The sequence below is a fragment of the Alosa pseudoharengus genome, unplaced genomic scaffold (assembly GCF_046254945.1).
Source record: "Alosa pseudoharengus isolate Yale_2024_CS ecotype anadromous, Long Island Sound unplaced genomic scaffold, YU_APseudo_1.1 YU_APseudo_1.1_scf_24, whole genome shotgun sequence".
Taxonomy (NCBI): Eukaryota; Metazoa; Chordata; class Actinopteri; order Clupeiformes; family Clupeidae; genus Alosa; species Alosa pseudoharengus.
Window position 1 is genome coordinate 7,409,980 of NW_027468689.1, and position 14,473 is coordinate 7,424,452.

Genomic DNA, 14,473 nt, shown 5'->3' on the forward strand with positions numbered 1-14,473 from the left:
CACGCACGCAGTATGCAAAGGAGACGCGCCCCAAAACATACACCACGCACGCAGTATGCAAAGGAGACGCGCCCCAAAACATACACCACGCACGCAGTATGCAAAAGAGACGCACCCCAAAACATACACCACCACGCACGCAGTATGCAAAAGAGACGCATCCCAAAACAAACACCATGCACGCAGTATGCAAAGGAGACGCACCCAAAAACATACACAACGCACGCAGTATGCAAAGGAGACGCGCCCCAAAACATACACCACACACGCAGTATGCAATGGAGACGCACCCCAAAACATACACCACCACGCACACAGTATGCAAAAGAGACGCATCCCAAAACATACACCACACACGCAGTATGCAACGGAGACGCACCCCAAAACATACACCACCACGCCGCAGTATGCAAAAGAGACGCATCCCAAAACATACACCACGTTCGCAGTATGCAAAGGTGACGCGCCACAAAACATACACAACGCACGCAGTATGCAAAGGTGACGCACCCCAAAACATACACCACCACGCACACAGTATGCAAAAGAGACGCACCCCAAAACATACGCCACGCACGCAGTATGCAAAGGTGACGCGCCACAAAACATACACAACGCACGCAGTATGCAAAGGTGACGCACCCCAAAACATACACCACCACGCACACAGTATGCAAAAGAGACGCACCCCAAAACATACGCCACGCACGCAGTATGCAAAGGTGACGCACCCCAAAACATACACCACCACGCACACAGTATGCAAAGGTGACGCGCCACAAAACATACGCCACGCACGCAGTATGCAAAGGAGACGCGCCCCAAAACATACACCACGCACGCAGTATGCAAAGGAGACGCGCCCCAAAACATACACCACGCACGCAGTATGCAAAGGAGACGCGCCCCAAAACATACACCACGCACGCAGTATGCAAAAGAGACGCACCCCAAAACATACACCACCACGCACGCAGTATGCAAAAGAGACGCATCCCAAAACAAACACCATGCACGCAGTATGCAAAGGAGACGCACCCAAAAACATACACAACGCACGCAGTATGCAAAGGAGACGCGCCCCAAAACATACACCACACACGCAGTATGCAATGGATACGCACCCAAAAACATACACCACCACGCACACAGTATGCAAAAGAGACGCATCCCAAAACATACACCACACACGCAGTATGCAACGGAGACGCACCCCAAAACATACACCACCACGCACGCAGTATGCAAAAGAGACGCATCCCAAAACATACACCACGTTCGCAGTATGCAAAGGTGACGCGCCACAAAACATACACAACGCACACAGTATGCAAAGGTGACGCACCCCAAAACATACACCACCACGCACACAGTATGCAAAGGAGACGCACCCCAAAACATACGCCACGCACGCAGTATGCAAAGGTGACGCGCCACAAAACATACACAACGCACGCAGTATGCAAAGGTGACGCACCCCAAAACATACACCACCACGCACACAGTATGCAAAGGTGACGCGCCACAAAACATACGCCACGCACGCAGTATGCAAAGGTGACGCGCCACAAAACATACGCCACGCACGCAGTAATGCAGAGGAGGCCTGTGCTATGGCGGTATGTTTTTGAAGGGTAATGATTTCAGATATCCACTTGGCTCCATCCTCTTGGGCCCTTGTGGGGGTTGAGGGAGCTCTCCACTTGCCTCTCTATCCTCTTGGGCCCTTGTGGGGGTTGAGGGAGCTCTCCACTTGCCTCTCTATCGGATGTTGGCACACAGATCACTGGGCCGAGTTTTCCTCCTCAGAACAAAACTGACCACTCTTCATCTCGGGGCTTCCGTCCAGATGACACAAAGAAGGCTGCTCTGAGAGGACACTGAGGAGGGTTGTGAGTGAGAGGCTTTGCCATCACCTGGTGTGTGTGTGTGTGTATGTGTGTGTGTGTGTGATTGTGTGTGTGTGTGTGTGTGTATGTGTGTGTGTGTGTCTGTGTTTGTGTGTGATTGTGTGTGTGTGTGTGTGTCTGTGTCTGTGTTTGTGTGTGATTGTGTGTGTGTGTGTGTGTCTGTGTGTGTCTGTGTGTGTGTGTCTGTGTGTGTGTCTGTGTGTGTGTGTGTGTATTTGTGTGTGATTGTGTGTGTGTCTGTGTCTGTGTTTGTGTGTGATTGTGTGTGTGTATGTGTGTCTGTGTTTGTGTGTGATTGTGTGTGTGTGTGTGTCTGTGTGTGTGTGTGTGTGTGTCTGTGTGTGTGTGTATTTGTGTGTGATTGTGTGTGTGTGTCTGTGTCTGTGTTTGTGTGTGATTGTGTGGCGGGGAGTGATGGCGAGTGCCGTGCCGCTAAGAGCCAGGCTAAAGTTACAGCACTTTAGACAACAAAGGAGATAGCACACACACACACACATACACACACACACTGGGCTCTCTTTACAGATTTAATCCTCAGACACAGTGCTACAAGCTCCAGGGAGGGGGACAGCACAGAGAGATAGGGAATGAGAGATAGAGAGAAATGGAGATGGAGGAGAAGAAAGAGTAGTGTTCAAGGGGGAAGGTGCCTCGCAGGAGAAGAATATGGAAGAGATAGCCGATGAGAAGCTCTCACAGGAAGAAAAGAGAGAGGGGTAAACCAGTGAAAGTGAGCAAGCATGAGGAATAAGATGACCGCACCCAATCATCTGATACAGTCTTGTCATCAGAATATTTCTTTTAAATACATAAATTAGTTGAAGAATATAGACATTTCGTCAGAAAAGTAGATTTGCATTCATTTTTTTTTCCATTTGAAATGAATAGTGCGTTCAAGATCACTTGAAATGCTAAGAAAACTGCTAGAAATGCAAGCAATTTTAGGAAATTGATTTCAAAGGCACATTTCTTAGCATCATTTATAATACAAAGGGTGTATTAATATATATATATATATATACATAATAAAATTACAAAGGGAAGGAAATCTTACAGAAAATCATCAAAAAATAAGTAAAAACCCAAAAATCAAATCACATAAAAAGACCTAAAAATTAAGGTATAATTAAAAAAAAACAATATCTCAGAAAAAAAAGCAAATTGTCAATCTGAAAAGCTTCCAGTTTTGTACTGCACAGTTTTCCATTGGAAACATCCAGGATGAGATGGAACTCATTTGTAAGGGCTGGGATTGGACCCACAGTCCGGTAAATTTGGAATGGTGCTGGCTTAACGGACTCAACGACCGAGTTCCAAGTCCACGACGTCTTACTCCGAGACTCGTCAAAAGCCCCTTCAGCACTCATCCAGTTTAAAGCTATGGCATGGCTCTAGTCAATGGGCTAGTCATCCAGTTTAAAGCTATGGCATGGCTCTAGTCAATGGGCTAGTCATCCAGTTTAAAGCTATGGCATGGCTCTAGTCAATGGGCTTGACAGCTTCAGATGTACTGACTGAATCTGCATAATCCCTCATCAACAACCTCGAAAATGTTCACAGGTTTGTCTCGTCCCAGGTGGGGTCGTTCTTCAACACTTTCCTGACGATCTTCTCAAGCTCCTTCCGCGCCTTCTGCTCCTCCTCCAGTGTTCTTTTCATCCTCTTATTGTCCTGTTGGAGCAAGAGAGGAACAATGTCACACATCAGGAACAACATCACCCCTCAGGAACGACGTCACCCCTTCAGGAACGACGTCACCCATCAGGAACGACGTCACCCCTCAGGAACAACGTCACCCATCAGGAACAACGTCACCCCTCAGGAACAACGTCACCCATCAGGAACGACGTCAACCCTCAAGAACGACGTCACCCCTCAGGAACGACGTCACACCTCAGGAACGACGTCACCCCAGGAAAGTGTTGAAGTAACGACGTCACCCCTCAGGAACAACGTCACACCTCAGGGACAATGTCACCCCTCAGGAACAGCTCACATTTCATTTTATGACATGTTTGTCTGGGCTTCTTGTCTACACTGTGGTGTGAGAATGGCTGCAACAAGTGACAAGTACACTTCTGTACATGCTGGTGAATTAAGCACATTCCAAACATTGAATTTAAACTTATTATTTTTGGAATATGTGTATGTCTCAGACTTTTATTGTAACTCAAGTAGTGCTAGGACCATGTGTGCCCTTTATAGCGCTTTAATAGTTTATAGTTTTACTGAGCTATGATCTATGGAAGTCTTATAGTCTATTGACAGACTATGAGAGACTTTAGTTTGTAGATAACAGCTAGAATATCATCCATCAACAGGCCAAAAATATTTTACTTTTTCTTTACATTACATTTAGCAGACACTTCTTGACCAAAGTGACTTACATATGTCAGCTATATTACAAGGGATCACATTTTCCCAGGAGCAACTTGGGGTTAAGTGCCTTGCTCAAGGGCACAACGGTGGAAGCCGGGAATTGAACCGACAACTTTCAGGCTACTGCACGCTAGCCCAGCTCCTTAACCACTACACTACCACCGCCCGAATACTGAAAGAGCAAAGGGACACTCACCTGTTTCAGCTCCTGCACTTCATCCCTTAAAGCATATACCGTGTCTACCAGACTCCTTTTAAAAACACAGGCATAAGAGACATCACGAACAACATGTCACAGATCATCACAACACATACTTTGACATGTTAAAATGTTTAAAATGTCTGACCTCTCCTCCACTACGGTTTGGCCATTGCTCTTGGTCTCCTCGACGATGATCTTCTCTTCTTCTGGGAAGAGCATGTGAGGTCCAGAGTCCTTCCTGGACCCTGTTTTAAAACAAGAGGAGGGTCATCAGTTATACTAGCCAATGGCTGACTGGGCAGCACAGTGATGGACAACCACACCGACTAATACTGGTGCTGGTGCTGAGGGTGACAGGAAGACCACACGTGGGCACGTAATTGGAGGGTGAAGGTGGTGGGTGGGTCATGCACTGACACTGTGTTACGACAGGCAGGCAACATCATGGGCACATGAAAAACCATACACAACACAATGGGTTCACACTCTGTTTAGAAATCTACCGAGCTCCACAGTGAATGAATGCTATTTAAAGGCTGTTTGAGATCGCGGCAGCCATCTTGAAGTCTAAGTGATTGGCTCTTCTCCTTCCAGCAGTTCAGATGAGATCGGAGTTGATCTGTTACCTCAACCTCTCCAGGATGACTTACAAAAAGTACAAAAATCACTGAATAGGTAACCAATAAACAAAAAACACAACAACAATGTGCCCTTTAGACATAATGCAATACGAAAAGCGTATGCTGAACAAACATGGTCAAATACAAATACATATTTATTTCAGAATGATCTATTACAAGTAATATCATATAAAATGTGTGTACCACAACTGTGGTATCTAGAAAAAAAGACTATATACAGAATATACAGTATATAAATAAATAGGCACATATCTGTTCTGTATGGTTATAATATATTTTCTTTTCAAGCTCTCAATGCAAGTTCAATGCATTTTCACACAGCACATTTACTGTACAACCCTGCTTAAATGCCCATTTATAACCATATGCACTACAAGTTACACGTTATATCTGTTTGGCTGTATCATTCTGTTGAATGAAACAAAATGTCCATTTGAGTAAAGTAAAGTAACCATATAAACCATGATTTAACTTGGTTTCCATGGTTTACTAAGTAAGTAAGTATAAGTATATACACTCTTTTGATCCCGTGAGGGCAATTTGGTCTCTGCATTTATCCCAATCCGTGAATTAGTGAAACACACACAGCACACAGTGTACACACAGTGAGGTGAAGCACACACTAATCCCGGCGCAGTGAGCTGCCTGCAACAACAGCGGTGCTCGGTAAGCAGTGAGAGGTTAGGTGCCTTGCTCAAGGGCACTTCAGCCGTGCCTACTGTTTGGGGTTCGAACCGGCAACCCTCCGGTTACAGGTCCGAAGTGCTAACCAGTAGGCCACGGCTGCCCCTACTATGACCTCATCACATGTTTGAATCTAAAGGATAACATTTTCATTCTGTGTTTTGAAGCTCAGCTATTGGCACTTGGCCAGATGTAGGAACTTATGACAAGGCTTCAAAGTACTGACAGTACCGCCTATCAGAAAACAGCATTACAGTATGCCAAATCTGGCAATAGAAAAGATCAGTGAGTGTCTGAGTGTGGACAAAGACAGTACTCTCATCCTGATGAATACTGAAACAGAACAAAAGGTTGGTTCAATTAAGTCATAATAGACAAGCTGGAGCAATTAAAGTAATAGCCGCACACAAAAACTTTATATGGAGGTGTTCTAGAATCAGCTTTATATGGAGGTGTTTCTAGAATCAGCTTTATGGACGCATTCTAGAACCAGGTTTTCTGGGAGGACCCATAAATTGTATAAAATAGGGGAGGACTGAAATAATTCCTGAGCCCGGTTTCCCGATAATGATGTATAGATACACGCACTTATCAGGGTTTTCTATGATTCATCTTAAGGTAATTTGTTTGGTTTTTCTGGCTGTTTCCCGAACATGCTCGTAGCGTGAACGCGCGTGCACTGCTCTTAAGGGGAGCTGTCCACGTTAATAGTTCTGAAATATCCTCTAATTTGATGGTGATGTCAGGTGACTGCACGTCACAGCTAGGCCTAGGCTACCGATTAAACTTCGGATCTACACATTAATTCACGTCAATACGAAAATAGAAAAACTTTGACATCTGCCTGTAAGCATCCCAAGTAGACTATACCACACACAGACATAAATAATTGTAATTATTTAAGATTCGATTTTTGCACCGTTTTTATGTTTGTTGGAAGATATATGAACATAATTAGGCTTTCTCTGCTACTTGTGAGAGTCCTACTGTGGGTGCTGCCTGTGCAATGTTTTGGGGTGTCACTTAAGAAGACGTTTGAAGATAAGAAAGAGGTCGAGTAAGAAAGTGAGGAAATGTGTAGGCTTAAATAAAAAATATTTAAATAATATATAGGCTTAGATTTTGGAGCAGCACAGACTAAACCACATGTTCCTTTCTCTGCTTTTACCTCATAGGCCTAATAAAAGATAGCCTTCACTTACTTGGCTATTACTTGGCTTACTTGTATTCTATTTTGCACGCTAAAATCTGATTAAAGCAGTACCAAAGAGTTTTTTTGTACCTTAAAATAATGTTTCCAAAATCGTTTCAGTGGTTCATCAACTCGCAACAGGGTGAACGGCAATTCTGCATTCACTTCGCGGCCCTCTATCGGCTATAACTGCACTATGCAAGTTTGCCAGATCGGGTAGCGGATCTGTAGTTCGATGGAATGAGACATAAGAAACTACAAATTTGACTTGCATCTGATGTCGCAATACAGCTTATACCTTTTATAATTCATTGTCATTATCAACCTTGTCTGTGGACATCGTTATTTGCAAAGCCAGTGCTGAATAAACAAATAGCGTGCGTGCAACAGAGGGAAAGTTCTTTGATGTTGCTTTAAATACAATAAAGAATGGGAACCTAAGTTGAATAACTATATTCTTAGTTGTAATTCCCCTGTATGTCCTGCTGGTGACCTCAGTGAGAAGTACCTGTTAAGACGCTCTTAGCCAGTAACGAGAACTCTTGATCACTCGTAGATCAACGAGTGTTTTCACGACGCTCTTAAGCTACGATGATTTCGTTAAATAGTCGGAAAATCTTTGTTTGTACAAATTGTCAAATCGTTCGTAAGAGGGACTTCACGACCATTTTAGACTTACGATGCTTTCGGGAAACCCAGCCCTGGTCTATTACTTCAACTTCGGCCACAATACATTTTGCTGCACATCACAAGAGAACACCCCTGGAGACTTATGCTTGCTGCAATTTACATGCCTTCATTTTAACCAGTGAATAATTGTGAAGCTTTTCAATACAGTACACGATGAATGCCCTAAAAGCATGAAACCTGGAAAGGGTGAGCATTTAGACAGGCAAAGAATGACAGAGACATGTATAGATGATTGAGACATACTTAGATACAACATGCACTCTGAATATCAGGCAAATAGCACCCCTCTAACCAGAACAAAAGAACAGAGGGGCTGACCCCCACCACACAGTCTACTCTAGACAGGTAAAGAATGGAACTAGCTATGGAAATACTGTACAGGTGAAAGCACATAAAAGACACCAAGCAGTCTGGCTGATGGGAGACTTAAACAGAAATAAATATAAAGAAAAAGTCACAGTAGCAGACTAGAAACAAAAACACAAAGCACAGTCTACTGGAGAGGGGAACTGAAAGTAAAAAGACGAAGGGTAGTGCTTTAGTTCTGATGGGAGATATACGAGCAGCAGCTCTTACGAGAGATGGAGCCCAGTCTGTAACTATGGGCTGTCCATATACTGTCATAGTCCGAGTCTTCAGAAAGGTCAGAGCATGGTTCCATGCGAGAAACACCGCTCTGGACACTCACGGAGTCCACGCCTGACTGGTCGACTTCGACCAGCACATGATTATGCATCAAATCAGTCCCCTGCCATGCTGGGATGGAGGGGTCAAATCATACAAACGGGAAGGAGGAAAGAGGAGAGTGGTGCCGTGGGAACCAAAAACAAGATTTACAAAATGGAGGAAGGAGGCAGAGTGAGAACAGAAATCAATCAAAGATTGGAGGGACACAAGGATGGAGAGGAAGAAGACACAGGATAGTACAAAGAAACATTACATCATGGAAAACAGGAGGATGAACAAAAGAGTGAATGGAAGGGAGAAAGGGAAAAGAGAGAGAACATTGTTAGAAAATTCATTTTTAAGGTTTAAGGATTATTAGCACAGGCAAGAGGGAAAATTACTCCTATATATCCTACAGTATATATCTGTTCATAGAGCTATCTGTCAATCTTTCTTTTACATGGTCTCGAGTTGAGGAATGTGGAATAATAATGTCCTATTTCCAGTTCCTTGACAAAATCACTGGAGACAAACAGTTGCCTGTGGCAATGCGTTTGTGCATAGAAGAAAATGTCACAGTTGGATATGCCTTATGTCACTATGTGGAATGCCTTATGTCACTATGTGGAATGTCCAATGAACTGTACCAGATGCAACTGAATTCTGACCTTGCATTGGATAAACAATGACCAGAACAGACATCTGAAAGCTCTCTGAGCTCATCACTCTGAGGAGTGAGAGAGATGTGTTGCTGACATTTCTGATGTACTGCAGGAAAGATCAAGTCTCCAATCTTAACTCTTAATACTACAGACATTAGTACTATAGGCATTAAATCAGTCACCTAAAACAGATGTCCTGTTAACATGTGCAACGCTGAGCACTGATTGCTGGTTAAAGAATGTGTATTCAGTTCACTATGGGAAACCTTTGAAACTGTCAATGGAAATAACTGCCTTGATAAAGTGCTCTAGAAAGGTATGTTTGGGTGCCTTGATAAAGTGCTCTAGAAAGGTAAGTTTGGTGCCTTGATAAAGTGCTCTAGAAAGGTAAGTTTGGTGCCTTGATAAAGTGCTCTAGAAAGGTAAGTTTGGTGCCTTGATAAAGTGCTCTAGAAAGGTAAGTTTGGTGCCTTGATAAAGTGCTCTAGAAAGGTAAGTTTGGGTGCCTTGATAAAGTGCTCTAGAAAGGTAAGTTTGGGTGCCTTGATAAAGTGCTCTAGAAAGGTAAGTTTGGGTGCCTTGATAAAGTGCTCTAGAAAGGTAAGTTTGGGTGCCTTGATAAAGTGCTCTAGAAAGGTAAGTTGTTGTTGTTTTTGTTGCTGTTGTTGGTGGTGTCCCATCACCTTCAAAATCATCCATTTTAATTCCCATCCCAAACCTTCTTGTATTGCAGACTTGAATTGTCTTGGGAATGTTTTTGAAGTTTCACAAAGTGGAGGTGGGCACATAACATCATCAAGCTCTTCATAGCAGCCTTAGGTGACTACATGTGAAGTGTCTAAATTGACTATTAATATTATTGACTATTTATTGTTTGTGTTACTTCAGTACTCTAGACAATTATGAGTAAATGTGACTTACTAGAGTTAAGTGTTTGTCGTGTTTTGGCACTGGTGCAGTAGGCCTCGATCACCTTCAGGATCTGAGCATCTTCCTCTAGTGCCGCTGTACCTGAACACACACAGAAGCAAAGGGAGGTGAGTACACAAGAAACTAAAGGCAGGAAGTACCAGTGCATGCAAAACAAAAGTTGCAGAAGTTCTTTCAATTATAAAGTAATCACTGCTCACTGAAGACCATGCAAACAACAGGGGGGGACAAAATATCTATACGACAGTGTTTCTCAAACCTTTTCAGACCAAGGACCACTTAACCAATAAAAAAACAAAAACATCACGGACCACCTAGCTAAAAAACAGTAGACCTACTTCAACAGTATATTACACAATAGGCCTGCTCACTGAACCACCTTGGTTATTGTCTTTGCACCTTGCTTATTGTGTCAGAGGATTCATGTGATTAAGTAGGTTAAAACCAAACTTGGTACATGGACTCAGAACTCCAATATGAGGATGGACAAGAAATGTAGTGTTCTTTGATCTCTAGGGGGCGCTGCAATTATCCAAGGCATTTTGGCATTTAGGATGTTGCTGCTGTACTGCTGTAATCCTTGAAGCACGTCGAGTTCAATGCAATGTTCCGCCATATTTGATTTCAGTGAAAGTGAAACTTAAATTTTCACAGGTCACACATGTTTTCAGATATTCACTAAACTTGATGTACATGATCTTCAGACCATGCATCACAAAATTCAGTGGAAGGATTTTTAAAAGAGTTCGCCCGTCAGAGACAATCAAAATCAGCTGTGAAGCCGCCAAACAGGAAGTCAGGTTATATCTCAGCAAAACCTTCACATGTCAAAATCAAACTTGGTACATAGACTCGGGTCATGATCATAAAGACCAACAAAAAATGCTTTTTTTTCTGTTTTGGACATGTGTTAATGTGCGTAACCTTTGACTCAACGTCAAAAAATTAGGTACTGTTGAAATCCTTGGATTAAGCCGAGTTCAACACACCCTATTACACTGTCTGCACCTGTTGGTGAACCGCACCGAAGCAAGCACACTTTGCAGTTCCTGGAAAAGGCATTCTAGTTAGATCAGTGGTCCCCAAACTACGGCCCGCCACCTAATTTTGGGTGGTCCCCCAAAACATGTCCGTGGTACATAGCATCTGCCCCGCAAGGGAGTCTGACATCGTCAAACTATAACCTCCGTAATTTCCCCCATTCATTCTCTATAGCGAGTCTTAACAGTACACGTGTAATACTCTTTTTGTCCACTGGTGGTTGTTTTGGCGCTGTTTCGCGCTTGCCATCGAAAACGAAATGAAATGTAGGCCTACTTACAAACAATGTAAGAGGCCTATGCTGACTGTATCAGTGCTCAAAGTATTCTAAAAGTTTATCAATTAATTGCTAATAACTAACTAACTTCTATTCAAGTCATATTTCTGGGACTTTCTGGGATAATTATTTCTATTTTTTATCCACTCGTTCAAATGTACAAATTCACAATTCACAAAGTTCTCATCAGGTGAGTGAAAGTGGTCATTTCAGGTGTTTTTGCCAGCACTTCATAAAACTCTCATAGTTTGAGAACTTTAAATTACTTGTAGGATATTGCTTGTTCACAATTTGAGCTGTCAGGGTATATACAGAAATTCTTAAGTTGAATTTAATACCTTTTAATACCTTTTTTAATACCTTCACAATATTGTTTAATACCAACACGACTTCGAGCTGCAACTAGCGGCAACCTTTCGAAATTCAGTGTTGGGGGTGACTAATTATAAAGTAACAGATTACTGTCATTTTTGTTACTTAACTTTCTGAGTAAGAAAGTGTAGCAATGCTTACAATTCAAATCAAGTATCTTACTGTATCTTACTGTTACAGTTACTGGATACTTTGTTCCTTTTTTGCTTCAATAAAAACACTGGCCTATACACAATTATTTGTTATTTAATCCTAACCCAAGATAAAAAGTGATTTCATTGTTATGTGTAGGAAGAGCACACACCACTTCTCCAGCACTACACTCTTTCTTTCACTATTATATCATTCTCTCTCAATCAAGACAAAATGAAAATCAGAAAAGGTTTACTGGACTTTCTTCTAAAAAGGCATACGACCTTACGCAGTACACACACACACACACCCTTGCTGTCTCACATAATTTGCCAGTCAAGGTATCACATTCAAAAATAGGCTGTCACATTTTACAAAAATACTAATTATTAATTGGGTGCTGCTGGAGAAAGAGGGCCCCATGTGATAAAATACTTTTGGGCCTGCATGCTCCCTGTGACGAAAATTTTGAAAAATAACCCCTTAAATGGTGACTTCTGGGGAATTTTGTGGAAACTAATTGACAAATTGACTTAAAATATATTATATTATAATATATTGATAGCATATTACTATACAGCCTATACAAACCTACACAGGTTCTTATATTCAACTAATTTTAAGCAAGTCTATTAGAACTTTGATCTCATCACATACTACATCAAGGGAGTAACCCTATAGCTTCTGAGCAAGCTTTGAATAATGTAAAGGTAACACCTGTTAAACTAACCTTAACATGACATTTACTGAGGGTAGAAAATGTTAAATCTTATAGCCTAAACCTTATCTTATAGCCTAAACAAAGCAACACTGTCAGGCCTATATTTAACCTCTATTCTGTAGTCAAGGCAGGGGTAGCTCATTGCAAATAACCCCTTATAACATGTGCATATGTTTACATGTTATATTCTTGTTTTTTCCCCTTTCATTTAATTATATATTTGTTTGAATGAAAAGGCCTTCTGCCTTTATGGGGACTTTTAATTTGAAAATGGGTTATTGTGATACTGTATGTAGGCTAGGCCTAGTTTAGGCTATGTCTGCTGCTCTTACAGCCTGTGTCATTGAAAACGCGATGGCGCAAATGATTACTTTTTTGGATGACAATGACAGCTGGTAGCGTAGACTTACTAATAGCTTCAATGACGCATATTTATGTGGAGACAGTAGCCCTATGCGGCCGATGAGCCAGGCACTCGACTCTTCCACCTCTGATTACGTCCGCCCATTCTTGTTTGCTGGCTAGTAGACTCCAGAGCGGTAGAAAAACGGCTCTGGTAGACTCCATATGTGACCTGACGGCATTCACTCCCATCCAGGGGCATTTTTTGTCTTTTTACAGATGTGGTAATAAGCCTCTTGGCTGTTGCCAACTAGCCTAAGCCAGTCTTTGAATCTCGAGTCCTCTAACCAAATGTCCGAAAAAATAAAATTTCCCATGACATCGTCAATGGTAGCGAACTTTTGGCAACAAGTTTAGGCAGTAAGCCAGCCGTATATCCAGTTTGAGCATAGAGTTTGAGGGGGCGCTAAAAGTTTTTACCGCAAACGCACATATCGCTCAGGTCCTACTCGCACATATAAATAATATAATATAAATAAATTCACGCGGATTTTAGGAGATAGGCCTGCACTTAACACAAATGGAAAACATCATAGTTAGTGGTTCGAAAATTTAATACCTCATCAGATGACGTTTATTACTTTTTAATACTTTTAAATGGCCTTAAATTTGGCTAATTTCATTTACTACCTTTTAATACTTTTTACAACCCCGCGGACACCCTGGCTGTGTATGCAAAGATACAGAGTTCAGAGTTCACACATTTTGAATATTTCATTTGAGCTACATTTTACACTGATATGGCATGATGGCAATATAAACACAGCTAGCAATGGTATTAAATTACAGTAGCCTATGATTAAATGTAATGGAATATTCAACTAAGGTAGACTGTTCACAGCATTAAGCTATTTATGGTTACTGATATACTCCGAGTCTCTGGCCCTCTCTTAGATCCAGGCATTTTGAGCTGGCCCTCGGAAGAAAAAGTTTGGGGACCACTGAGTTAGATCAACCCTTCAGCCAGTAAATCAGCTAATTACTGATATCACAGGTGCCATAATTCACCGCCACACAGTTCAGTCTTTTCACATGTTTTCAGGAATAGTTTTCTAACCTATACAAACAAATGTTTCCAAACATTGGTTTACAGGGTCTTACACTGTCCCCAGCTTGCTTGTGGAGAATTCATTTATTTAGCTTGCTAGCTAACAGCTAGCGAGAACAGCATGTAGATCTGTTAAACTACAGAATATAGAGTGTTATTACTTAGTTATTTTATTGAATATTATTCCACATTTCTGTAAGTCACTTTGGATAAAAGTGTCTGCTAAATTAACAAATGTAAATGTTGTTGTAAATGTTGTTGTACATGTAAATGCTGTTGTTTTTGTAAATGCAAATATTGTTGTTGTAAATAGAAATGTAAATGTTGCTGTTGTTGTTGCAAATGTAAATGTTGTTGAAAATGTAAATGTTATAAATGTAAATGCTGTTGTTGTAAATGTTGTTGTCATTTTAAATGCAAATGTTGTTGTAAATGTTGTTGTACATTTAAATATAGCTGTTTCCAAAATGCTGTACTTACTGCATACGACTTACTACTTTTCTGTGAACATCAGTAAATGAGGA

At 41.7% G+C, this 14,473-nt stretch overlaps 1 protein-coding gene across 2 annotated transcripts in view; it reads right to left on the reverse strand.

Annotated features, from left to right (window-relative positions):
* Positions 1 to 2,424: 2,424 nt before the first annotated feature.
* The window catches only part of arhgef7b (Rho guanine nucleotide exchange factor (GEF) 7b), a 39,307-nt gene continuing 27,258 nt past the window's right edge, over positions 2,425 to 14,473 (reverse strand). Inside the window, exons 18-22 of one of the 2 annotated variants that reach the window (XM_076302986.1) lie at positions 9,948 to 10,037; positions 8,275 to 8,454; positions 4,637 to 4,736; positions 4,486 to 4,540; positions 2,425 to 3,581 (exon numbers count right to left, since the gene is read on the reverse strand). In XM_076302986.1, the coding sequence (XP_076159101.1) occupies positions 3,465 to 3,581; positions 4,486 to 4,540; positions 4,637 to 4,736; positions 8,275 to 8,454; positions 9,948 to 10,037 (542 nt within the window). In that variant the 3' untranslated portion in view covers positions 2,425 to 3,464. The remainder of the gene's footprint in view (positions 3,582 to 4,485; positions 4,541 to 4,636; positions 4,737 to 8,274; positions 8,455 to 9,947; positions 10,038 to 14,473) is intronic. The other variant, XM_076302985.1, reaches the window with a different exon arrangement.